This window comes from Crocuta crocuta, unplaced genomic scaffold (genome assembly GCF_008692635.1).
Source record: "Crocuta crocuta isolate KB4526 unplaced genomic scaffold, BGI_CrCroc_1.0 scaffold147, whole genome shotgun sequence".
In the NCBI taxonomy this organism is placed as follows: domain Eukaryota; kingdom Metazoa; phylum Chordata; class Mammalia; order Carnivora; family Hyaenidae; genus Crocuta; species Crocuta crocuta.
Window position 1 is genome coordinate 7,248,114 of NW_027532594.1, and position 25,970 is coordinate 7,274,083.

General features: G+C 46.2%; 1 protein-coding gene and 1 long non-coding RNA gene across 4 annotated transcripts in view; one reads left to right on the top strand and one right to left on the bottom strand.

The window, feature by feature from the left end:
* Positions 1–6,220: 6,220 nt before the first annotated feature.
* TRAF3IP2 (TRAF3 interacting protein 2) overlaps positions 6,221–25,970 on the bottom strand; it is a 44,470-nt gene continuing 24,720 nt past the window's right edge. For all 3 annotated transcript variants that reach the window (XM_077780049.1, XM_077780050.1, XM_077780051.1), the window contains 7 exons: positions 24,314–24,497; positions 19,684–19,862; positions 17,503–17,591; positions 13,512–13,580; positions 12,271–12,387; positions 9,045–9,119; positions 6,221–6,794 (listed from right to left, as the gene is read on the bottom strand). In XM_077780049.1, the coding sequence (XP_077636175.1) occupies positions 6,648–6,794; positions 9,045–9,119; positions 12,271–12,387; positions 13,512–13,580; positions 17,503–17,591; positions 19,684–19,862; positions 24,314–24,497 (860 nt within the window). In that variant the 3' untranslated portion in view covers positions 6,221–6,647. The remainder of the gene's footprint in view (positions 6,795–9,044; positions 9,120–12,270; positions 12,388–13,511; positions 13,581–17,502; positions 17,592–19,683; positions 19,863–24,313; positions 24,498–25,970) is intronic.
* Positions 12,877–14,909, top strand: LOC144244690 (uncharacterized). The gene is made up of 2 exons (XR_013339021.1): positions 12,877–13,031; positions 14,786–14,909. It is a non-coding gene; the product is annotated as an uncharacterized LOC144244690 (long non-coding RNA).

Sequence of the window (25,970 nt, forward strand, 5' to 3'; positions counted from 1 at the left end):
TTTTTTTTTTTTTTTTTTTTTTTAGGGTTAAAGATAAGGTGATGTGTGAAGGGGCCTCCCGGGCATCATCTGGGGATCTGGGGCTTGACAAGAGGGGCGGGACGTGGGTGCTGGGCCTCTTTGGGGAGGGAAGCCAGAGCAGGGCAGAAGAGGAGAGGGGGTTGGAGCTGCTGAACCCGAAGCCCCACCTGACAGGCCTGCACGGAGTGGCCCGGCCCTGGCTGTACAAGTTCCCCCCAGGGCGGTGGTTTCGCCACAGCCCGGTTTAGCACGGTCTTGTGTTCTTGGAGTCTGTTGTGAATGAGCATCCTGTTTTGAAAATCCCTGGGAAGCTAGGAGAAGTTTTCTTTCAGTCACAAAGTGAGAAAAATAAAAATAGACTATCCCACTCGATCATTCCTTATGGCCTTGTAACAATTGGAGAAAAAAAAAAGCGAAACTTCTCTTTTTAATTTGGGAGTATTTTTATAAAATCTCTGCAGTTTGCGCACATTTTGAAAGTGAGGATCTAGCACCCCGGAACCCATCCGAGAGGGATTTAAAGCTCAGGGAAACAGCCGCTCTCTCCGTAAATTTCCGAGTAACTGAACTTTGTAGATAACGACAGATTGGAAGACAGAATCGGTTAATCCCTGAGCTCAAGGAGCCCTCGGCCGGTATCCCAGATAACACAGGATGCTGAAAATCCGTCGGGTCCCAGCCTCACGAAACACCTCTCTCCTCTCCTAGGAAGGATGCAGCTTTGACTCCTGCCGGCCAGGCCGAGGCTCCCCGTTCTGCCGGGATGAAGGCCGAACCAGCCACTTTCTGCGGTGCCTGCAAGGTGCCAAAGGCCAGGCAGGTACCTGCGGCCCAGCGGCTGCCGCGAGACGAGGCCCGCAGCCAAGCCCAGCGCCTGCTTCTCTAAATCCGCCCTTTTGATAACACTGATTACGTTTCCCTTCACCAGAGCCTTGGGCTGATTGAACAACGGCCAACTTCTCCGGGTAACAAAGAGGAGGGGAGAGTAATCCAAACACAGGTTTTATTATAAAAACCAGGGAGTGAGAGAAGTATGTTTATTCTGTAAGATAACACACCTGCTCCGTGCCCGGGAGGCTCATTTCCATCAGTTGCCATGGCAAACTCGTTATACTTCAAGGCCATGTGGCTTTGTTGCCTTTTGAGATCTGGTCCATGTCCCACCTTTTCTAACAACTGCAACACAATGCCGTGGAAGCCCGCGACAGCATAATTGATTTCTCCTTCCCTCTATCAACGGCTTACATTTGTTCGGAGCAGGGCTGAGGCTCCCTTCGCCTTTGAACTCCCAGCTAACCGTGAAGGCATGCTTCGGAGAGCCGTCCTCGTTAACATTCCTGGTCCCCTTCCCTGTCAGCGATAAACGAGCCCTGCGTCCGTGGCCTCCTTCCTAACAGTTTTACAAATGAGTGGCTCGGTTCCATGTTTTGCTGCCGATCCAGGTGCCCAGGCGGACAATGCGGGGCTAAGAAGCACGCGGGAGAGACTAAAAATAGCACAGCAGTCTGGACGCATACCAGAGCAGCTACTTCATCTCAACTTGCTTCGCACACTAAGCCTAATGGGATCCATCAGGCAGGAGTTCTCTCTTGCGCTCTCTCCCTCCCTCTCCCCTCTCTCCCCAGCTGCCGGCAACCATCAGCGCCTTCCTGGTGAAGGGAGCAGAGGGAGGTCGGGCAAGGGACAAGAAATGTATGCCCTCGTGGCTTTAGTTACAAGAGCTGGGAGATCTGGGGGCTGCAATTATTCCTTCCCCTCCCCGAGTGTTTCTAGAAAAGAGCAGGCAGGCCCAGCACACTTTGCCCAGGTACCCTTTGGTCCAAGATGCTCTCATTGTTTAGCAAAGGCTCAAATATCACTTCCTAAATGCCCTGGGAACTGTGACCTAGACCCATGCTCATATGCTCCTTGAGAAGTCAAATGGGGAACTTGGCTACACTGAGTGCTGCTCTTACAGGAGCAAATGCAGTCACAGGTGGAGGGGCCGTGGTCCGTGTAGGTGAGTTGGCAGCGCACGACTGTCCAGTGTCCGTGAAAGCTTCCCAGCTCCCGCCAAGTATCCTGTGATTCTGTCCAAAAGCTTTTTCCAACAGAAAATGGAACAAATCAGGGGCGTCTGGGTGGCTCAGTCAGTTGAGCGTCTGACTTTAGCTCGGGCCGTGATCTCAGTTTGTGGGTTCGAGCCCCGCGTCCGGCTCTGTGCCGACAGCTCAGAGCCTAGAGTTGTTTCAGATTCTGTATGTCCCTCTCTCTGTCTCTGCCTCTCTCCCGCTCAATCTCTATCTCTCTCTCAAAAATAAATAAAACATTAAAAGACGTTTTTAAAAAGAAAATGGAACGAATCAGTATGAAGTTAGGAACATGCTATCTTAGGAATTATGTTCCTCTCCTAGGACCATAGCAAACCTATTGGGCGAAGCTCTTTTGTGTTGTTGCTGTGCCTCCTGATAAAAGGTACCTTTCGGGGCACCTGGGTAGTTCAGTTGGTTAAGCATCCGACTTAGGCTCAGGTCATAATCTCACGGCTTGTGAGTTCGAGCCCCGCATCAGGCTCTGCGCTAACAGCCTGCTTCAGATTCTATGTCTCCCTCTCTCTCTCTCTCTCTGCCCCTCCCCAGCTTACTCTCTGTCTGTCTCTCTCAAAAAATAAATAAAAAAACAATTAAAAAAAAAGGTACCTTTCTTGCAGCCTCCCTCCCCCCACAGGGAGAGTTAGCATGACCCACATCTTTCTCCTTTCTTCAGCTGAAAGGCAATGCATTTTCCAAAACAGCTATGTATTATTCCAACAAGTGCTACTCTTGTAGAATCAGAAGCAGGAGGAAAGATGAATATCACGGTATTTAAAAAATAAAAGCATGTTTCATTGTTTTTGCCTTGGAGATTGGCCAGATGAAACTGAAACAAAATTGATCTAATAGCAGATTTTATCTGGAAGCTTTAACGGGGTNTGGGGAATGCCAGGATCTTTTAAATTGTACTTTGGTTTTTATATAATACTAGTGTAAAATAAATATGCCAAACTACTTCAAGAAAAGTCGCCCTCCATATAATCACAGCAATAATTAATCCCCCCAAGAATTTCCCACAGAACAAGTTGCAACATGATCGTTTAATCCTCCAGCCACCAGAGGACAGAGATGCATCGTCCCTCAGGCCTCCTTCTTTCTCCGAGGCTCAGTTTACCTCCAGGAGATCCGGGGTCATTTGTTGAACAAATCTACAACCAAAAGCCAGAAAGCTTTCTAGGTTTAGCAAACAAATGTCCACAGACTAGAAATTAGGCTATCTGGGTTCTAGCCCTAGGGCGAACTTGAACAAGCTTAGGTGTCTGTGGGTCCCACTTTTCTCATGCATGAAAGCACACGGTAGAAGTTCAGGATTTCTAGGGTCCTTTTCAGACGCAAAATTCCAAGTGGTTCCAGAAATCAACGATCGAAGGATTATATTTATTTCAGTACTTTCTTCCTTTCTGGTTTTTGTTTTTGGTTTACTTGGCTGGTGGGCTCATCTAGAGCAACTTAGCTTGAAAAGTAGTGCCTAATTCTTCAGGATGAGAGGCGTTTCTCCTTCATGCCATTTTCCCACAGTCTAACCTTCCTCCTCTTTTCATTTGCCACTAGGAGGTGGGTCTTACTGATTCTTCTTGGTTCATTAGGAAGAAACAGAAAGATCCTGTGTTTTGAGAAGCTCTTTCTGGATCATTTCCCAATGATCACAGGACTTTTGCAATCCCTTTGGCAAAGGTGATGGTGACAATGGGGTGACAGTGGTGGAGGTGGCTAAGGAAGTGGCTGAGGTTAAGAAAAATGCTCTTGGCAAAACATCGTGAAACAAGGTCCGGAGTGCTCAACGCCGAAAGCTTTCCTCTCTTGCTGAGATGACTGAGAAAAACTCAATCTTTAAACAGGTGATTTCCTTACTAGGAAAAAAAGAGTATCAACAACCATAATTTTTCTGAGCACTGAACTGAGAAATAGCCAGTCCAGTACTTAGATTGTAGCCATGCACGGAGATGCCGTTAAATGATACAAAAGTTAAATTAAAGTAACGAGGCATATATTTTGAAGCCGGTCGCTGAAATTAAAAAAAATTACATTTCAAATTTTAAGCGAGTCACTAAACATTCAACTTAAGAATCTAACCTTGCATTCTGTACACCTCACCGCTAAAATCAGCTTTCGGTCTGAATACAGCCTTGAGGCTAAGAGGTTATTTTTACTGAGTCAGCCCTACCTTACTTCTACCCCTAAAATATCTGCAGATAGATGCAGAGGACAGGGATAACGTCTAAATAAACCACGTGTTAATCTTAGTGTCAGTGCTCTAAAATAGTTGTTAAAATACCTTTGATATCCATGGTCATCAGATTTCTTAGAAACTTCAAGGGTCAAACTTTCATCGCTTGGCCAGGTGTTGTGTGTGTGTGTGTGTTTACTTTTTGTTTTGTTTGTTTGTTTTGCTACCAGTGCTACCAGCTATGACACTTCAATGATTATTTGTGGAATACCAGGGAATCACCTGGGGTGGGAACAGTGGCTGAGGTCTTCAGGACAGGTCTCTGAAGGGAGGAGGGGTAACATCATCACATTATTAAACCTTGCAAACTAGAAACATTTCAGAGTAATTACTGATGTCATTTTATTTCCACGCGTGTGAATCCTTAATGATCGTGTCACCTCCAAAAAAAGATTTAAAGAGAGAGAAAGAAGACTTGAAGTTTGTGTTTGGGGTGTTTTGAGTTAAACAGGAATGAGAGTTCGACTAGGTCTCAAATGCTACAGAGCTAAAGATGCTTGTGATATATAGTCTTACAGATGATTCCTTAAGGGATACTAGCTTTTTCCTTTTCCTATTTTTTTTTAAACAAAAACATTCACTGTACCATCCAGAAGACCTCTAGGTTACGATGTAAATGAAACTAGAGTTCTTTGAATTTCGTATTTATAGTTGGTACGTGTTTGTTGTTTCCCTGTGGTGACATACCAGGGTTGAGCCATCTCCTAGCACAATTGAGCCTAGTAGGCTACCACAATAGGTAGATCGGTAATAGGAAGTCAGAGCTCTTCCCCCCTCCCCCCATCTTCATATTAGCTTACTGCTCAGGCCATAATTAATGTAATTCCACCTTGCTCTATAGTTTATGTAGATTATACATGTATATTTCACATACGGGTATGTTTGTGTGTTTTTTGGGATCAGATGAGCAAGGTGTACATGTTTCTAAAATTATGAATGTGAAGGTGTTGTTGAAGAGATTCAAAAAAGAAGAAAATGTCCCTGTTAAGACCATGTAAATTTCTCCTCTGGGAGATATAATTATGACAACTCAGTCATTCCTCAAAAGAGTATTTAGAACTCAGTCTCAGACCTTAAACCATGTAGGGCCATTAGAGGCACTTTTGTCCATGTCATTTGATTTTGGGTAGGCTTCACGCCCAGCACAGAGCCCAACGAGGAGCTTGCACTCATGACCCTGAGATTAAGACCTGAACTGAGATTAAGAGTGGGACACTTAAGGGGCGCCTGGGTGGCTTAGTCAGTTAAGCGTACGACTTTCGCTTAGGTCATGATCTCGCGGTTCATGGGTTCGAGCCCCGCATCGGGCTCTGTGCTGACAGCTCAGAGCCTGGAGCCTGTTTCAGTCTGTGACTCCCTCTCTCTCTGACTCTCCCCTGCTCACGCTGTCTCTCTCTCTCCTAGAAATAAATAAAAAAACATTAAAAAAAAAAAAGAGTGGGAGACTTAACTAACTGAGCCACCTCGGTGCCCCTGTCCATGTCATTTTATAAGGGAGTCCTTGGGGTATCAGAAAAGTGAAAAGACTTGCCTAAGGTCACACCGCTCGTGGTAGAAGCAAGACTAGAGCACAAACTAGCGTTCCAGCCAAACTTCTACATCCACGGCCACTACCTACCACACACGGATATTCTTATATATACACATCACGGCTGTTATACAAGTAGTTTTGTTTAAAAGTTCTACTGCAAAAATAAAGCTTTCAAGATTCTGTGAAAAAGGATTGTTTAACTATCTGGCTCTAATCCTTTAATACAGACGAGTCCGTTACATGGACCTAATATCCTATCCAAGCAGCTTTCCTGACGTTCCTGGAAGCAACCGCCCATCTCCTCGGGAATTAACACACATCTATCTCCTGTGAGACAAGTCAAATACAATCTTACAAAAGAGTAAACATTTTATTATCTGTACACGGATCAGGTTGGTCTGAGGACACACGAACATCTGGCTAGCTCATAAAAATAGCCCTAAGCGATGGGATGGTGTTTATGGTCCGTTTACATTTATTGCAACATCATTTATAAGATCTACTGGCTAAGCAGGGAGAGGCCCAGAGTGGACACCCCAGACAGTTAGGAGCAGCACGCTGTGGGTGTTAGCAGGAGGGGAGGCAGAGCGCCAGGCCTCTGTCTGAAAGGCGGCTCTGAGGAGGTCCTGGGAAGAATGTTCTACAGGACAGGGTTTCTGGGGTGGGGGTGGGGGGCTCTCTGAGAGGGCCTGCCAACAGCAGCATCTGCTAGAAGAGTGCTTGGCAGCACACACACACACACACGCACACACACACACACACACACAGTGCGGCCGGGTTCCGGGGAGGCGGGGGGTCACAAGGGTACCACCTGAAGGGTGGGCAGAGGCCCCCGGGGAGGGGCTATGTACTCTTCCTCTCTGAGCAGCCGCAGCAGGATGTTTTTTTTATTCCTGGGCCAGCTGTAGATGTGAGTGTTCTGAAGCCAGGTGGGCACGTGCTCCTGTGGGAGAGGGGACGGCAGCGGTGAAGACCGTTAGCGAAAAACCTGGACTGCAGATCCCGGGCCCCGTTCCCAAACATGCACGGCTTTCTGGGGCACGGGCGTCGCCTCCAGAACTACCCTGGGACTTGTGCTCTCGGGAGGGGTTAGCGTGTGAGCCCCCCCGGCTCTGCGGACAAGCTGAGCCTCTCGTTATGGAAACCACATGTGCGCCGCGGTCTCGGCGGCCTCCCAGGCTACCTGCCCTTTGCATTTCAACGTGCTTTTCACCACCCTCACATAAAAGGGGTAGGACAGAGGTCACGCAGAGTGATGTGAATTCCTTCGTGGCTCCGGGAGGCTTAGGCGGAGGCTGTGGGCTTAATCTAATTCATTTCAGCCACGGATCCGGCCTGCAGTGGAAGGAGCCCACCAGAGCTGTTAGCAGGCACAAAGCAGAAGACTGTGAGGTGGGGATCGTGAGGGGGCACTTTCTGACTGCCCNGGGGGTGAACAGATGAACAGTCAGGAAAAGGTATAGTGGGTCTGATGGTAATACAAGCCGTGGAGAAAAATGAAACTGAGGAAGGGGCTAGGGAGTGCTGGGGCTGGGCTGAAAGGTCTGCAGCTTTAAACAGATTTGTAGGAAAGGTCGCGCTGAGAAAATGAGCACACACCCAAAAGAGCAGAGGGGGCCTGCCTTGTGGATGTCTGGGTCCAGGCAGTGCAGAGGCCCTGTGGCGGGGGCTGGCCTGGCCTGTTCAAGGGGCAACAGGCCCGTGTGGCCAGAGAGGAGTGAGTGAGATAGAGTAGGGGGGGAGGTCTCGAAGTAGAGGGGCCCGTGTCCCATGGGGTTTTGAAGGCGTTTCTCTGAGGAGGTGGGATCCCTTTGGGGATTGCAGGACACGCTCAGAGGCGGCACCTGCTACATGTCCGGCACCATGCTAGGTGTTGATGACACCCAGAGGAAAAGACACAGTTGCTGTCTCGAGTTCACAGTCTAATGATGGAATGTAACTGAAGACATAAAGAAACTATTTTCTAGGCAATAGTGTGCCAAGGGGGCAGGAGGTGGGAGCACAGGCCATAAGGGGACTGTCTGAAGAAGTTTTAAAGCCATTAATGAAACCAACTAAAAGTCCGTCTCCTCTTCCATCACCATATTCCCAATAGTGTGTCCACCCCCGACCACATTGACTCAAGACACTAAGAGAGCTCAAGGGAGAAACCATTCAGGATATTGGCAAGGGGTCGAGAGGTCAGGAGAGGCTAGAGAGATTGGGTGATAGAAGGATAGGCAAGAGTTGACTACACAGACAAGTCAGGGAAGGGCATCGTAAGCAGGGGGAACAGAAAGTGCTCAGGCACAGAAACATGAAAAAACATGGCAGGTGTGAGGGCCATGCTGAAAGAGTCCAGTACGACCCGAACGTAGTCCCTGTGCACACGGTTGGGAGAGAAGACTGAGCATGTGGGCACAGCCCTCTTCTAAGGGGCCTCATCTATGATGCTAAGAAAGGGGGATAGAGCCTGGGCAAGGGATGGAAATGCATACAATCGCACTGAGGGTGAGCTTTGTAACTCGACGCAACTCATTCGAATCAGCTGGACCCTCCCTCCTTCCGCACCTGAGTCTCAATGCAGTTCTGACATTTAGGGGTCCTCCAGGGTGCAGCTGGACCTGGGCTCAGGGTGCTGTGCTCTGACTCTCAGGACACCCACCACGCCTCTGTCTTCCCCTTTGCCAAGCCTGGAACGTGGCTTCAGACAGTTTCTGTCCTCGCTCCTCAAACCCACTGGCATGCTCTTCTGGTGCAAAAACCCACATTCGAACCACAGCAAAGTTCACTTTGGCAACCGTGTAGATTTAATTCCTTTCATCTACAGGTTTGAGAGCTCAGCTGTGTGCACCAAAATACTTCCGTGGCCAGTCAGCAAAAAATGTAGATATCTTGACTTTTATGTGCAGGAGATAAGAAGTATCAGATGAACAGCCTCTTTTTCTCTCATGAGTTAAAACACAAACTACTTCTTTGTGTGTAATGGCTGTTTGAACAATTAGGGCAGCGATGGTCTATCAGATAACGTCTTAAAACCTTCCTGATTCATGCAGTTGAGCTGAGTGCTACAACCTGTGGATCTTTCTGGTAACACTGTTATCTCTAAAGACTGATAAAGAGTTCACAAACTTTTCCACTTAAAAATCCCAGATAGCAGACAAGCCAAAGCTTGAACTGTAAGGGTTTTTTGTTTGTTTAGTTCTTTGTTTACCTTCTTAGCGTTTGGGAAGAGCACGGGGATGAATCTGAAATTCATGCTTCCTTGTTTTATGAACTCAATCTGCATCTGGAACAGAAAGAATGCGGAGGTTTGATTTCAAGAATGAGGAGGAGGAGTTAATGGCACCCACATCATGCAAGGCCCACACAGTCTTTTTATTCTGATTATTTTGTTCAAGTGCCACACACTTATCCTTTCAGGCTCTGCCCCCCGCCCCCACCATTACACATGCATGCCGAGCACCTGAATCATTTATTGAAGGCCTCCTAAAAGTCACACACTGTGCCCAACTTCGGGTTTCAAGGATTAGGATGCCTTCCAGGGTGTGCTGAGCTGGCTTGTATCAGCTCACAAAAGCCAGTTGGATGCATCCAGTCCTGATTCTGTGTTCAGTGATTTTTCACTGGTAGCTTGAAACGGGCCATAATGGTATTTATACCATGGAAATGGGAAAATGCTACAAACCAGGATTTTTTTTTTTTTTTTTTTTTTGGAGAACCAGTTTACGGGAACACCACTGACACAATCCCTATCCTCCCAAAGCCAGCAGATTGGTGCGGGGAAAGAAGAGCAAATTGCCAACCACGGTGCAGTGTGAAAAGTTTAAACAAGTCGCTGTGGAAGCCCAAAATGGGGGCCATCCATTCTGTATCAGGGATTTGAAGGAGAGTTACAGGAGAGGTGTCACTTAGATACTGGAAGACAAGAAGAATTTAGTCAGGCAGAGGAAGTGGGGGAGAGGGGACGGACATTCTCAGTAGAAGAAACAGCACGAGCAAATGTTGGGAGGTGTGAAGGAATTTTAGTGGGGTTGGGACCACAGGATGGGCTAGGGAGGGAACGGACGATGAGGCTGAGGGGGCGGGGGTCATCCGTGAGGAGCTCTGCCTGTCATAGAATGTGTAGGTTCCCCACACAGTTCCAGTTTGCTGTGGCCCCAAAAAAGTCAGCTGCCAAGAACTCTATCGAAACCAGAATTTTCAAGATGAGGGGAGTTGGGAGTCTTCCCAGCCCTGTGACCAGCACAAAGCTCTCAGTCATCTGATGACAAGGAGATGAGGAATTATGTGTTCCCAGGTATTTCATCTTCCAATTGATTTTTTTAAACGGAGAAATCTTCTTTGTGCAGGGGAATACAAACAGGACAGAGAAGTGACAGTGGTGACAGTTGGTTATTGAAGTCACCATAGAAACCCCCCATAAACACACTCTCTTATGCACGTACACACACACACCACACACAGACGCTCCACAAGGTGTTTTCTGAGGACTACGGTCTTCTAAAATCCAGAGGATCAAAGGCATATTTTAAAATGAGCCACATACAGTGCAACTGAATCATCAGGACAAACACGTGGAAGGAAGGGCATGGGGTTTTGAAGGTAAAAGCAAAGAACTGGATTTCGTCTCGGACTTCCAGGACACTGTATCTGTAAAACTTTGCCTGTCCACTGCTGCTGCCTGGAGGGGACCTGGAGGTTAGCCAGCTGGGCAGGAAGGCACTTCTGTATCTGGCGTCTTCAACTCCTTCAGTGATAAGGAAGGGCCCAAGACATCCATGTCGCCAGACGCTGAGGTTGGAGACAGTCTGGTTCATGGCCGGGCATAGTCAGACAAGCCCTGAGGTTGAGCTGTGTTTTACTGCCTGGCGTTGCCACACACCAGCAGACCTTGACAGGTTTCCTCAGGAACTGGCAGGGACCTGGAGCCCTTCCCACACACCAGCTGTCAGCTCCCAGGACTGGCGGGTTCCTAGAGATGCAGACAGGACGTTGAGTGCTTCAGGGCCAGCCAGACAGGCAGTGCACAGCCAAGGGATGGCAGCACCCGCAGCCAGCCATGACCCTTTCCTGGGCCCTGCCCACGGGCGGGGAGAGGATGACTTAGCGGGGAGGCTTAGCTTCTGATTCCCTGGCATTACTCTCTGACCTCACCACCTCGCCTTGGGTCGGTTCTGAACTCAAATAAGTGTTCGGCACTTGGTAGAAGAAGAGACGGTTGGGGCACCCACGCCCTCTGCCTTTTTCCTGTGCTCCTGATCCCGGGACAAATCTGGACTTAGGTCAGCTTCCCCTGGGGTATAGCTGCATGTCCCTTGCCTGTCTGTGTCCTGCCTTTGCTGCTTACTTATTCTGTCAGGGCCACTGCCTCATCTTCCTGTCTCAGTCAGTGATCCTTTCTGCGCATTCCAGGTGCCTGTGGAATGTTACAGTTGGAATGGAGCTTACAAGTTCTGGTCCGGTGGATTTCAAGCCTTTTCGTATCCCAAAATCCTTGGTAAATAAGCCTGAGAAAGGCAAACCAGCTCTGGCTGAGTTGGGGTTGGAGGCCCAGAGCCGCCCTGACCCTCAGCACCGGCAAGTACCCATCGGGGGCTCTGCAAGACATTCTGAAAGTCACAAGTCTAGTCCAGTGCCCTAGTCAAGCAGGGACTGTCTCCACAGCATTCTCCGTCATCTTGGAAAGCATGGAGCCTGCTAGCTCCTGAAACAGCCAATTCCAGAGCTGGGTGGCATTTTCAGTCAAAATGTTTTACCAGATGCTGCGTAAGCCTAACTTCCTGTAAATGTTTCCCGCTGGTTTCAGTTTGACCAGGCCCCACAGGCCAGGAGTGGCAGTGGATGGCTGCTCATCTATCATGAGCTAAGAACAATCCCTTGCACGATTTCATTCGATCTTTACAACAACACTGTAAGTATTAGTGATCCATTTTATGATCAGGGACACGGAGGCGCAGAGAAGTTTAAGCAGTTGGCCCACGGTCACACAACTACACGTGAGGAAGCAGAACCGGAACCAAGTCTGTCTGACCCAACAGTGTGGGTCCTTTTCACGATGCTGCTCTGCCTCTCTGATAAGGCAGGGGACCCAATAGGACACAGATGTGGGAGCCCGCTCTCAGCTGTCCCTGTCCCCCTGCCCTCTTCGGATTTCACATTTGTTGGTAAACAACCAAGCCAGCAGAGCGCTGTTTTCCAGAGCTTTGGAAGTTCGAGACCACAGCTGAATCTCCCCTTGCTCCCAATAGGAACGGAGTCCCAGAGATGGGGTCACTTAGGACAGATCCAGAGCCAACATCCCCCACTCCTGCCTGGGGTTCTTCACCCATCATCACGCTGCCTTGAGTTGGTTTCTAGTGAAGGACAGGCCTTCGCAGAAGAAAGGGCCCCTCTCTGAGGGGCGACAAGGTGCTGCGGTCCCCCCGCCCCCCACTCACCATTCGATGAATGTACTTAGTATGTAAGCCATGCTCATCCTCGTCCAGCTGCGATTCAGCACCTTCCACGTCCTGTTTGTATTTGGGGCTGATTGCTACAATTATCATCACTGTCTTCTGTTAATGAGAGAGAAAGCATGTTTATGGAAGTGTAAAGTGTGGTCCATTTGGTGAAGGCAGGCTGGAAGCTGGCCAGCAGGACTGTAAGCGTTGTGATGTGCTCCAGAGCGGAGGGCCTGGCTTGTTCTCTGCACGGAGTGAAAGGCACTGGCCTCCACTCAAGCAGACTCCCGTCTCCCCTTCTCCCCTCTGTCTCCCTTGAAACGCAGAGCCAATGGCTCTGTGAGGAGCTCTCTTAAATGGAGGCGGTTTTGCCCGCCATTTTCTACAACCATCACTAATAAACGCCCAGTGAAAGCCTGGATCACGAAGTGATTGTGCATCGTGGCAAACAGACTCCAGAACAGCACCGATGAGAAGCCCCCTCCCTCCGGCAGCTGGGGGTAGGCTGTCAGTTACTGCACTCTTGACCGCCCTGCGTGCAGTGCTGTGCGGACGGACGTGTTAGCACAGCCAGGAGGAGCAGCCCCTTCAGCACAAAGCAAACATCAGGCTGCAGACAAAAGGAAAAGCCACAAAACCCCAGCCTGCTGAGACTCTCTCCCCCACCGCTCTCTCCAAAAGCAGCAGCTGAAGCAGCCGACACGGACACACTGGCAGCAATCAATTTCTATCTTGTTAAAGCACAAAGTGTCCCAGTGGTCAGTATAGATTCTGTCAGTGGAAAACAAATCACAGGGCTGCCAGTGGGCGCCCGGGTTGGGGGGGGGGATGGAGGGGGGTGGCGGTTGCCACACGGGCAGCCTCCCGGGGAAAGCTCCGGAGCCCAATCCTGCAAAAACACTTGGGGTGGCCTCAGATTAAATTGAATTCTGTCGCTCCCTCCCCGCTCCCTGCCTTCATTTCCTCCTTTCCTATTCTGGTCAAAAAATTGTTTGCTCTGATTGTTATCAACCACCTGTGTCTGGTTTGACCGTTATTTCCTGCCTGTGCATGTCCACAAGGGTGACCCCATCCTTCCTTTCCAGGTCTTTGCGAGGCTGCCAACAAGGGAGGCTTTGTTGGGACTTTCTCAGCTTTGGACTTGGTGGGTTTGCCAGTTGCTCCTTTCATAAAATAGCTCCCCAAGCTCATTGTCTTTCTCACCAGCAAACGAGCTCGGAATTTTGGAATGTACTTACATCTCTAAGGTAGCGTTCCATCCACTTAATGATATCAATGCCTCGGATTCTATCCTCAAATATGTCAATCTACGAGAAAAAGATGTGGGAGGTGGCTCTTAATGAGAAGCTTTCTCTAGATGCAGAGCAAGAGAAAACACAAGAGACTATATGCATTTAAGATGGAAAAAATTACAAATGCTTTATGCAGACAGGAGCATGTAAGTCTAAAAGCCAAAATACAATTTTCTTAAAATGTTCCCTATTTCAACATTAGTAGGCATTTAAGTATTTAATATCCGTAATTAGGATACAGTGATACACAGCAAAATGTATCCTTGACTACATAATAATTATGTTTTAAAAATCTGAGAGATGTAGTAGACTACCAGGTTGGATATAAGCCAGGAAAAAAAATTATATACATATGTATACATATATATCTGTCATAGGAAAAGCAAACAGGATATGATTCTGGAACATTTTAATGGATGTGCGGTGTACAAGGGCTGAGATCTAGTTCTGGTGCTTTACTTGCATTAGCCAGGTCATTATTATGGTATTATGGCCAGTTTCGATCTATACATTTAAAAAGGATTGTATGAAACTTGGAGCAAATCCAAGGAGCAGTCACAAAAACAATTACTGAGATGGTGGGAAAAGGTTTATGATGAAAGTCAAGAGGCAGAACCTCCTGGGCCTTGAAAAGATAGATATTAAATATCAAGTCTTTGAAGGAGTATTTGAAGGGGAGAGAAACCAGCTATTTTCTCTCTTTTTTTTTTTTTTCCAGAAGACCAAATAAGAAGGCCTTTCTGGGGCCGAGGCTCTGCCCTGCAGCCAGAGAGTAATGTGCATGTGTACAAGGTGCTCTTGTTTGCAAGAGGGATTAAATACAAGGATGGGTGGGCGACTTGGGGAGAGTGTCCTTGAGGAGGGGTTATTTGATTTGGCCACACTGTTCTCAGATCAGTTGTCCTAAATGTCATTCCACCATTTAAGACTCATCAAGTCCGAGCTGTTCAGTAAGCTCTCCATGACGCCCGTGACCCAGCCTTACCTCTTTCCTCTTTCCTCTTTCCTCACGTGCCCTGTCTACGTTGCTCCCCTGCACCCTGACCATGGAGCACCCAGAGCACCCTGCCCTGGGAATCCTCCCCACTCGCTGACTTCCTTGTCCTCACCTCATCCGACTCAGCCCCTTTGCGGCCAGGGGTACCAGATACTTAGCACATCATAATATTGTTTCATTTACCGTATGACTCATCTGTGTCTGCCTTATCTCTTCAACCTAGTTCTAATCTTCCTGCGAAGCGAGAAAGTGCCTTGAGAACACCAACCCGTCAAACACATCCAGGACCTAATACAAGTTCAGAATATGTTTCTTTACCAATGGCACATTAAAAATGGAATGGCTTTCCTTTTGGTTTGGATGATTCTTTCTTTAAAATGTTTGATAGCCAATGACTGCATCTGGTAATCCTGAGAAACCATGTAGCTCTCTGTGACTGTATTAGGAATCCATTTCTCTCATATGAGACAGAAGCAATATCATGTTGGGGTGGGGAAGAAACCCCAACTCTACTCTTGGTTTTATTCTTGGCTCTACTCTTGGCTTCTGTGCTTCCTGCTCGCATAACTTGAAAACATAACGGAAACTAAGTCTTTTTATCCTTATTTGTAATATGTGGTTACTAAACCTATTTCCTAGGATGGTTATGAGGATTAAAACAACTGGACATGAAAAAGGTATAACATCATGCCAGGCTTGAAGTAAATACTCAATAAATGGTAATTTTTATTGTTAACTGAGCACCTAAATTATTCCTTGCTGCTGAGGTGGACTTTCTGGGAGGCACGATGTGCTTGCTAGCTCTCATTTGTCTCTCCAGGTCTCTACCAAAGTCCACAGCATCTGTCAGGCCAACTTTTCCACACAGCCACTGCTTTAGGCCAGACTGTTTCCCCCAAAATTCATATGTTGAAGTCTTAACCTCCAGTGCCTCAGTATGACTGTATTTGGAGATGGAGCCTTGAAAGACGTAATCACAGTAAAATGGGGTCATGTGGGTGGGCCCTGATCCTAGAGGACGGGTGTCCTTAGAAGAGCTTAGGACACACAGAGGGAAGACCAGTGAAGATACAGGAAGAAGGAAGAAGACGGCCATCTACAAACCAAGGAAGAGACCCAGAATGAAACTAATTCTGCCGACACCTTTATCTTGGACGTCCAGCCTCCAGAACTATAAGGAAATAAATGTCTGTTGTTTGAGCGTGTGGTACCTCATGGCAGCCCTAGCAACCCATATGGCCTCCCTCTTCAGGTTGCCATAACCACCGTTCCCTTGCCTCTTTAGACCTACAGGTAGTAGAACTTCCTGCTTTTGCTGTGGGCCCAGGATATGGCTCTGTTCCCTGAGGATTTCTTAAAATTTACCTAGAACTTTGAAAATAGTCCTTTCATTAAACTTTCCTTAAATTACCCGTTAGGTGTTTTTCTCCACTAAGGGGCTCTTGGTGTATCAATATAGTTACTTAGCTGTCCAGGACGGGGCTCTGTGATTCTACTACAAGGCTTCACGGTGATAAAGATTAAGGACATATTCAAATTCTGTCTAAGGAGTCCCTGATTGTTAAGTTCATAAAAACTTCTCCTCTTCTCCAAGGGCAATCACTATGCTTTTTTGGAAATGACCAAAAGTAAGATCTTTTCTGCAAATGTTGGCCTTATGACCTATAATTTGATTTTATATCATGGTTGCCACAGTGCTTTCTTTCTCTAGAAATGAGAAATTGAAATGTTGGCTTCTGTACAGTCACTAAGTTGGAATGTGTAAATTGCATGCATTTTTAACCTTGTAGATACTCCTATTAAAAAAAAGTACAGAATAAAGAAAAATTCAATAAATACTGTTAACCCCAAGTAATGTTTAAAATTGACATTTAGTTGCTAAATATTCTCTTTTTATCCTTCCACATTCCTCGTCATAGATATTTTCCTTAATTTTTCAGCACTCTCTAGAATTTACTATCACTCAATACCCAAAGGGGGCCTCTGGGAAGGAAAAGAAGTGAGCTCAGTGTTTTAGGAAAGCCAGTCCTTTGAGTCGCCTCCTGTGGTATTTTGTTTATCCTACAGAAGAACTTACATGACTTTAAGCTGTGCTGTTGGAAGGCACTGCATGAAACTTGAGGAGTGTGTGCTTCCTGAGATTTCTTGGGCCAAGGTCACAGTGAACTGCAGGGCTGCATGGTCTACCTCCCCTAGAACTAGACGAGACCAGCTGAGAATCGGGCCATGTATTCCCTGCCCAGAGGCGCCACTGCTGCCTCAAGGTGTGGAAGGCAGCTGTGCACAGTTGGCCTTGACCTCAGATCTCACAGCCGAGTGCCCGACAGAAGGGGCTTGTACAATAAGCAGGTGGCCTGGTTAAGCCTGAGGCCTTCTGCATCACAGGAAGCACAGCCAAAGCAGGCAGGTTTGGNAGCCTGGCATTTCCTTCGGGTCGGGGGCCAAGCTGCGTCTGTGCTCAGCTTTACCTAACACTGTTTTGGCTGTTCAGAGGTTCTCAGGGTCACTCCAAAAGCACTCAAGAAGTTGGTGCTGGAGACTCTGGAGAGTTTAAAATCTAGAAAATAATTTACCTACATCCATAAGCATTTAAGTTCCTAATTGCAAAAGTTGATAATATAGTTTAAAACCTCAACAGCTATTTATATTTTTCTCCTTTAGTTTTGCTTCTCATTGTACTCACTTTATTATTATTTTTTAAGTATTTATTTGAGAGAGAGAGAGAGAGAGAGAATGAGCAGGGGAGGGACAGAGAGAGAGGTAGACACAGAATCCGAAGCAGGCTCCAGGCTCTGAGCTGTGAGCACAGAGCCTGATGCGGAGCTCAAATTCACAAACCATGAGATCATGCACTGAGCCAAAGTTGGACGCTTAACTGACTGAGCCACATGGGCACCCCACATTGTACTCACAAGTCTTCTCTTTGGAGAAAATACTTACTGCAGTTTGGAAGCCATTTACCAACAAAAAGTTCACGAATTTCACCACCTCCATGGCTGTGTCCATAGAATAAGTGATAAAGACTTTCCCTAAGAGAGAGTTTTCACATTTATTAGAAACTCGTCAAATCATTCTATTCTGAACACTTGCAAATTGTACTCAGTGTCTTTTGTCTTTCTAGACTTATAAAGAGAAACTTTGGGTCCGGGCTTGGTCTGAGGGCTTATGCCTGCAGCTGTGCGCATCGCTAGGCCCCAAGGGGCAGCCGGGGGTTCTGTCTAAGGGGCTGCAGACTGCCCGGCGTGCGTGGGAAGAACAGTGCTGGTGGCTGGAAACAAACCGAGGAGGTTTGCTGAAAGATCACATGATGCATTAACAAAATCGATCACCCAGAACCCGAGGGGCCTGAAGATCAGGCCACCTCCTGGTTTCTTAGAGACACTTGGCCCTGTGCCTGGGGGATACTCTCACAGCAGGCCAGGAAGCTGAGCCTTGCTAAGAGGCCACCCAGCAGTGTCCTCTTTTGATCTCAGGATGCTCTCTGCTGCCCTGAGCTTTTGCGTAATGAAAGCAAGTAGGGGGAGAGGGAGCAGGTGGTTCCCTACCGCCTCCTTCCCCTTCCCCACGCCCTGCTGGGAGAAACGCCAGGAAGTGGGGGCACAGCGAAGCATTGATCAGGAATGTTAGCAGGAACTTCAGCAGCTTGAAGGACAGATACCACCTCTGGGCATCCAGCATCACTTGCTCTCCGGCTCCTCCCTAGGTCACCTGGGGCAACAAGTGGCATTGTGCCCACAGACTTGACTCAGTCAGGCAGATTTTAGCCCGAGGAAACAGCCAATGTTTTCTCGGGCTAAAATCTTGGGGAAATTTCTGGGTAGCATGTTAATGGGATCGAATAATCTCTGCATGCTGGCTTTTAGTCTGGAATGAACAAGCTTGATCTCAGGAAGTCTCTGGGACAGGGGGTGTGGAGAAGAAACGAAGATTGGAGAGAAAATATGAGTTTGTATGTATTCATCTATACTTAGGCTCCGGACTTTTGGAACAAATACCTCAAATAGAAGTGGGTTCAACGGTTATACTGACCCATCTAAGCAGCCAGGCATGTTGATGGCACTCAACGTAGTCTTCCTAACACCTAACATTCAACCATTTCCTAGGTAAGAATTTCAGGACTCCTTTATAGATTATGGTAAGATAGATATTATCTGTAGATTGACATGAGGGTTATATGCAGGACCACATCCATTCTCCAGAAATGCTCAAGATTAAAATGTAGAAGATTTTTAAAAGATTAAAAAACATTTTTTTGAATGATAAACAACAATGGATCCTTGCCATAGAAATCTTCTGGGGAAAAAAAAAAAAAAAAAGAAATCTTCCAGAACCCTAAATGACTAACGAGAACAGATTCCCCTGATAGGAGTTAGTAAATCCAAAAGGCTAAATTTGCAAGTTTGGTTCAAAGAGGCACCCAGATTTGTAAAGAGCTTATTAGAATTACCTGTACTTCTCTAGCAAGCACAACAGAATATAACAATTTCACAAGTAGTGGTTGTTTTCATAAGATTTCTGGAACTTACTGTACTGAGTGACCTTAATATGAGAACATTTTGGTGATATTTCAACATTTCTGGTTCTGGCCACAAAATATGGAAAAAGAATCATCACCTGACACTTAGTCGAATGTTTCTTTAAATAAAAGGCTTAGTTTGCATTTGGTTGTAAAACAGTATGGAGAATGTGAGACCACTTTTTCCAAACAAGATTGCTCACTCCTACAGGAAATGACCTCGTTCTTGATGGCTGTTGCTAATTTATGGTGAAACGCTAGGTCCCTGGCCAATACCACATGGACATCCAATCAATTTATCCAGGGACAAGTCCACTCAGGAGCATCATTTAGAAGAGAGAAGCATGGAGTTATTTGTTGTTGGAGTATGTATTTAAGAAAATCTAACGGTAAGCATTTTGTGAGTATTGCTGGTACTGTCAGCATCATTATAAACGATTCATATAAAATGCTGGTTACTTTTTAAAGCAAAAAGTAAGAAAGTGAAATTTAGTTCACTTTTGTATATGAGAAATATCCAAGGTCATGGTTGAAAAATCACCAAGTACTCTCTAAGTAGAAGACCTGACCCAAAAGAAGGAAAAAAAACATTGCAAACAACTTACGTAATTCTTCCGGCAAATTGCTTGTTTTCAGAGTTCCTCTGGCTGGAAGGTTACTAGGGGGTCTAGGGACAGCAGCTGGGGATGGAGCCTGGGGACCTGGTGGTCTCAACTCTGCAGGACACTCCGAGGACTCCTCAGGAGCTCCCGCTCGATCAGGTGGCTGATTAAATAGCTGGTCCCTGGAAAAGAAGACATTTACAGTAAAATTTGCATGTTTTACAAAGGCAAACCTAGTGGGACAGAAAGCCTTTAGGAACTATGAGAAGATACCAGTGAGCTATCTCTCCTCTGCCTCCATTTCTTTCCTGAGCCAGAGGGATGAGAGGTTGCTCCATTGAATTTCAGTCAATAAGTAATTCGGCCAGCTGCCACTTGGAAGGACCTGTGTTAGGGGTCGAAAGAGGGAGCAGGATTCGATTTCTCCAGGCAAGGACTGTCTAATTGGGAAGATAAGCAGTATGTACAAGGCAGACATGGTCACCAATAAAAGAAAGTAGTATAGTAGGTGACATACAAGATTGGCGTTATAGGCAGTCAGATAAAAAGACAGGACTTTCAACTCATGATAGAGAACATTTAATTATGTACCAAACGGTAGAAATGGCCTCGTAGGTTTAAAGTATTTATGTTGTCAATATATGGACGAAAATCTGATTTTGAAGATCCTTTAAAGAAGTTTCTACCACATTATTACATGGCATCTTTATTATTATTATTATTACTATTATTATTATTATTTGGTCACCAGTATTCCCATGAACATAGTGCTCAGGGGAACACACAGATGCACTCGTGTGAGATCTGGGAAGTGGAAGGAAATATGCTTCCGCCACGTCTGTGGTTTCTGTTGATAAGTGCTACCGTGAGGTGCTGAGTTCCTTAGGAAGCGCCCCAGCATCCCATTACCAGCTCCCATGTCAAGGGGAGGGCAGAGGCATCCGGCATTGGCCAGTGCAGATCTAGGAGGCACCGAATGGATCCAATAGTTGCAGTGCCAGTGGCTTCCTGATACTGGACTGTACTATGGCGGCGTGGCCTTGAACGGAGGGTTCTCTGGTGGCGTTCAGATCTTCTGCCCCTCCCACTGAGACGGAGGAAGCAGCTTTCTCAGCGGCCTGTTCTGTGGTGCTGCTCTGGGATTGTTCCTGGAAGCCTGGCCTGAAGCTTGCTCCTCCAACCTCCAGTGATTCTGTAAGTGCCTGATTCCCTGTGTTAAATCCTTCCTGCTGAAGATAGCTGTTTTCTGTAACTGAATCCTGACTGATAGGGGGGCTGCAACTGCGTCTGTAATGTTTTATTTCCTTGAAAAGACTCTGAAGTATGTGTGGCAATATGTTCACACTGAAAAAAATCTAAGGAGTGGAAACATGGTTGTATGTTGTTTGTCGTGTGTTTGAACTTATTTTATATTCTAATTTTTTTCAAGTTTATTTATTTATTTTGAGGGACAGAGTGTGAGGAGGGGGAGAGAGAGAATCCCAAGCAGGCTCCTGGCTGTCAGCACACAGCCCGACTGGGGCTTGATCCACAAACTGTGAGGTCATGACCTGAGCCAATATCCAGAGTCAGATGCTTAACTGACTGAGTCACCCAGGTGCCCCTTTATATTCTCAATTTTTATTATAGTCTTATACATTGTTGTTAATGCTCATTATTTTTACCCAAAAGAGTATTACAGATTTTGAAAGTCTCATGCAACAGAATTTTTAAAAAAATTACACAGAATCGCAAGTACACCATATTTCTAAAGTGTGAATGTTTGAGGAACTTATTTTATATTTTTATTAATATATAGAAAAAAATCTCCATAGAATATGCTTTCATCTAATCAAGATCCAGTTCCACATCCTTTTTGCATGAAATCTCTTTATACCAAAAGTAGCTTGGTTGTTATAGAAGACAGTTGCTCATTTGATAAAGACATGTTAAAGCTTTGATGATATTTATTTATTTATTTTTTTAATGTTTTATTTATTTCTAGAGGAGAGAGGAGACAGCGTGAGCAGGGGAGGGCCAGGGAGAGAGGGAGTCACAGACTGAAACAGGCTCCAGGCTCTGAGCTGGCAGTCAGCACAGAGCCCGACGCGGGGCTCCAACCCACGAACCGCGAGATCATGACCTAAGCGAAAGTCGGATGCTTAACCGACTAAGCCACCCAGGCGCCCCAGCTTTGATGATATTTAAAAAATTTTAATGTTTATTTATTTATTTTTGAGAGAAAGAGAGAGATAGACAGAATGCAAGCAGGAGAGGAGCAGAGAGAGTGGGAGACACAGAATCCAAAGCAGGCTTCAGGCTCTGAGCTGCCCACACAGAGCCGGATGTGGGGCTTGAACTCATGAACCCTGAGACCATGAACCTGAGCCAAAATCAGACGCTTAACCACTAAGCCCCAAAGCTTTGATAATATTAAAAAACTTCCATATGAAAACAATATCATGGATATTAATGACCGAGTAAAGCTTCTGTATCAAGGTTCCCTTTCAAATTTATCAATAAGAGGAGAATTAGCTTCATTACCTGAACTTAATTTTCATTATCCTAAAATGATAAAATAAATCCAAAGAGACCGTAGCAGGCTCAAACTGATGTTACAAAAGCAATTACTCTGTACTAACTTTGCAATTCTTCTGTAAATCTAAAAATATTTCTTTTTTAAAACATTTTTTAATGTTTATTTTTGAGAGAGAGAGACAGAGACAGAGCACAAGCAAGGGAGGGGCAGAGAGAGGGAGACACAGAATCTAAAGCAAGCTTCAGGCTCTGAGCTGCCAGCACAGAGCCCGGCGCAGGGATCAAACTCACAAACCGTGAGATCGTGACCTGAGCCAAAGTCGGAAGCCTAACCGACTGAGCCACCCAGGCGCCCCAATCTAAAAATATTTCAAAATCAATCTTTATTTACAAATTACTATTGCGTCTCCTCTTCAGTGCCCATGGACATGTGTCATAAAGGTGCTTAAATTTGGTTTGTTGTCTTGGTATTTCAGATATTTCTTCTGCAAGAGTGCTTATCCGGCTGCACAATCACATCTCACTTAATTTCATTACTTAAACTCCATGCAATTTTTTAAAGTTTGTTTGTTTGTTTATGTAAGTAATTTCTATACCCAACCTGGGCTTCCAACTCACGGCCCTGAGATCAAGAGCCATATGGCTCATGGACTGAGCCAGCCAGGCACCTCAAACTCCATGCAGTTTTGTTTTTGACTAATAAGGGTTCTGTCTGGAAAGTCTGAGAACATATGGGCTTCCGAGTAAAGGCAAAAGCAGGCATGCATCTTACCTGCCGTTGTAAATGGAGTGGGCTTTTTTCCTTTTAATAAAGTTTCTGAACTAATTACCAACTTCTGCCTTTCTGAAAAATCTGCTTTAAAAGGACTTTTGTATCTCATTCCATTCTCTAAAGAGAATATAATTTTACTTCGAATGGTATATAAAAATTGTGCTTGAGCAAGAGCAAACATTTCACCTACTCTTTTCAATTGTGTCTTAAATTGAGAAGCTCCATTTTTATGAGTTCTTCCTCTGTATTTTAGACCTGTAAATTAAGAGAAAAGCACGGAAGCCTGGGTGGCTCAGTTGGTTGAGTATCCAACTCTCAATTTAGGCTCACACTCTCACAGTTCATGAGATCAAGCCCTGTGTCAGGCTCTGTGCTCATATGATAGCACAGAGCCTGCTTAGGATTCTCTTTCTCTCCCTTTCTCTCTGCCCCTCCCTGGCTCATCCTCTCTCTCAAAACAAATAAATAAACTTGAAAAAGAATAAAGAGAGAGAAGAGGAAAACTTGAAGAGGAGTCAAAGAAGAACAATAAAGGGAGAAATGACTAAAACTGAAGACCACTGAAGTCAAAAAATACCAGAAGTAGTTTCTGGAAGAAGTGTAGGAAAGACCTAATAATGGTGTTCCATATGCGTGGATGCTTATATTATTAAACAACAACAACAACAACAAAAACAAAAAAACCCCAAACCAGTTAGTCAGAGCTAACTGAAATTAAAATGTCAAAGTAAGACATGGGTTTAAACAGGTACAGAAACCAGGGCTAAAAAAAAAGCATATCCTATTGGTGGAAGTCAGTCATAGTAAAAAGAAAAATCTATTTCTTGGCTAAATGGCCAGGTGATTTCACTGTTAGACGGAGGGGGTGTCACTTGGCATTTTAAGGGCCATTCCTTCAAAAGAATGTTGACCAGGTGTCTGGCAAACAGATTCTTGTCAATCAGCTTATGTCTCCTCCTGACTCAGAGTCTATTACCCTGTGTGGCTTGGTCACTAACCTGGGGAACAAACCAACAGAGAGTTTTGACATATCTTGAATGCACTGGTATCATTCCTTTTCTTTTTCCCATTAAAAAATATCTGGGGGCACCTGGGTGGCTCAGTTGGCTGAGGCTCCGACTCTTGATTTCGGCTCAGGTCATGATCCCAGGGTCGTGAGATCGAGTCCCGCTTCAGGGTCTGTGCTGACAACATGGAGCCTGGCTGGGATCCTTTCTCCCTCTGTCTGCCCCTCTCCTGCTCACTGGCACCCAGCCACAGGCACTCTTCTGCTCGCTCTCTCAAAATAAATACATAAACATTTTTTTGTTTAATATCTGAAAGTTAGCCCTGTCATACTGATACCTTGGGAGCCCTGGGGAGTGGGCTCTTTGTGCTGGCCTCTCATCTTGGTCCCAGGGGCTGGGGTAGTTCAGGATGACCTTGTGCACAGGGTGTGGGCCTCGCATGCTGGCTCCCGGGAAGGGCTGCGCACGCACAGCTGGCGGGAACACTTGCCGGTAGGCTGCTTGAGGGCGGTCGTGGCCACCTGCAGGTGAAGACAGCAGAGTGAACAGGGCAGAATGATTCTACCTCCTTCGTGGGAAAGTATAAGCTCATTGCCAATTTTTGTCTCGATACTGAGGGTTCCAGATATCAGTTACCACCTCTGTGATGTTTGCCATATTTCTGTACTATTATTTCTTTGATAGTTTTCATTGAGTCATTTTTTTCCTAAATAAAAACAACTGTGAAATCACGAGTGTGGTGTTCTAACTGGAAAGTGCGAAGGTCCACACAGGCCCCCATGTTAATAAGATATTTAGGATAATCCAACCATGAGGATCCTCTCACACCACCATTCCTACATAATTTCCCAGGTTGCTAGAACACAAGGCTAGGAGAAATGACCTCCACGATAGATATCGAATCACTACTCTTGCCCTTCCTTCCCCCAAGTGGACACAACACATACACACACTCACACACTCATATACCATTCCCTCTTAAGGAAGATAAATGAATGAAAACTTGGCTCATTCCTCTGGGAAGTAGCTAACCAGGTGGCCACACCTCCTGACTTTTAGTCTTCTCTTATTAAAGCCTACGTGCACTTGGGACCTCGGCAGTGAGATAAGGGCAGGCCTGGTGGCTCAGTTGCTTGAGTGTCTGACTTTGGCTCAGGTCATGATCTCACAGCTCATGGGTTTGAACTGCACAACGGGCTCACTGCTGCCAGTGCAGAGCCTCTGCTTTGATCCTCTGTCCCGCCCCCCTCTGCCCCAGCTCTCTCTCTCAAAAATAAATAAACCTTAAAAAAAAAATTTATAGAAAAGAGCAGACCTCGGGACACAGCCAGGGCTGGTGGTGACTTCTGTGCATGTGTAACCCAGGAGACAGTTGGTCCCAGCCAGGCCCAGGAGCAGAAGGGTCCCAAGGAAAGGAGGGCACCCTGCCTGACCAGGTGAAGGAAGAGAACTCAAGGCCAGAGGAAGGATGTGGAGAAAGCAGTAAGGATGAGAGGATGCCTCTGAGGGAACTGCCCAAGCTCAGAGGGGCTCAAGAGTGGGAATCTATGGGGCACCTGGGTGGCTCAGTCGGTTAAACATCCACCTTCGGCTCAGGTCATGATCTCATGGTTCGTGAGTGTGAGCTCTGCATCGGGCTCTGTGCTGACAGCTTAGTACCTGGAGCCTCCTTTGGATTCTATGTCTCCCTTGCTCTCTGTTCCTCCCCTACTTGTGTGTGTGCTCTCTCTCTCTCTCTCTCAAAAATAAAGATTAAAAAAAATGTTTAAAGAGTGGGAAATCTAAGCAGTAAGTGTGGGTGTGCACCTTAAGGGTGGGTCTAGCCTACAGAGGGATTCGAGAGATCTAAGTGGATAACCCAGCAAACTATCCAGTACTGCCTAGTAATCTAAGCACTGCTGCCTCTGCCCAAGAGGCTGAATGATCTAGCAGGCACAGCTAGTTAGAATAAGAAGGAACCTTGTTTTTCAAAACATTTTTTGATATTTATTCTT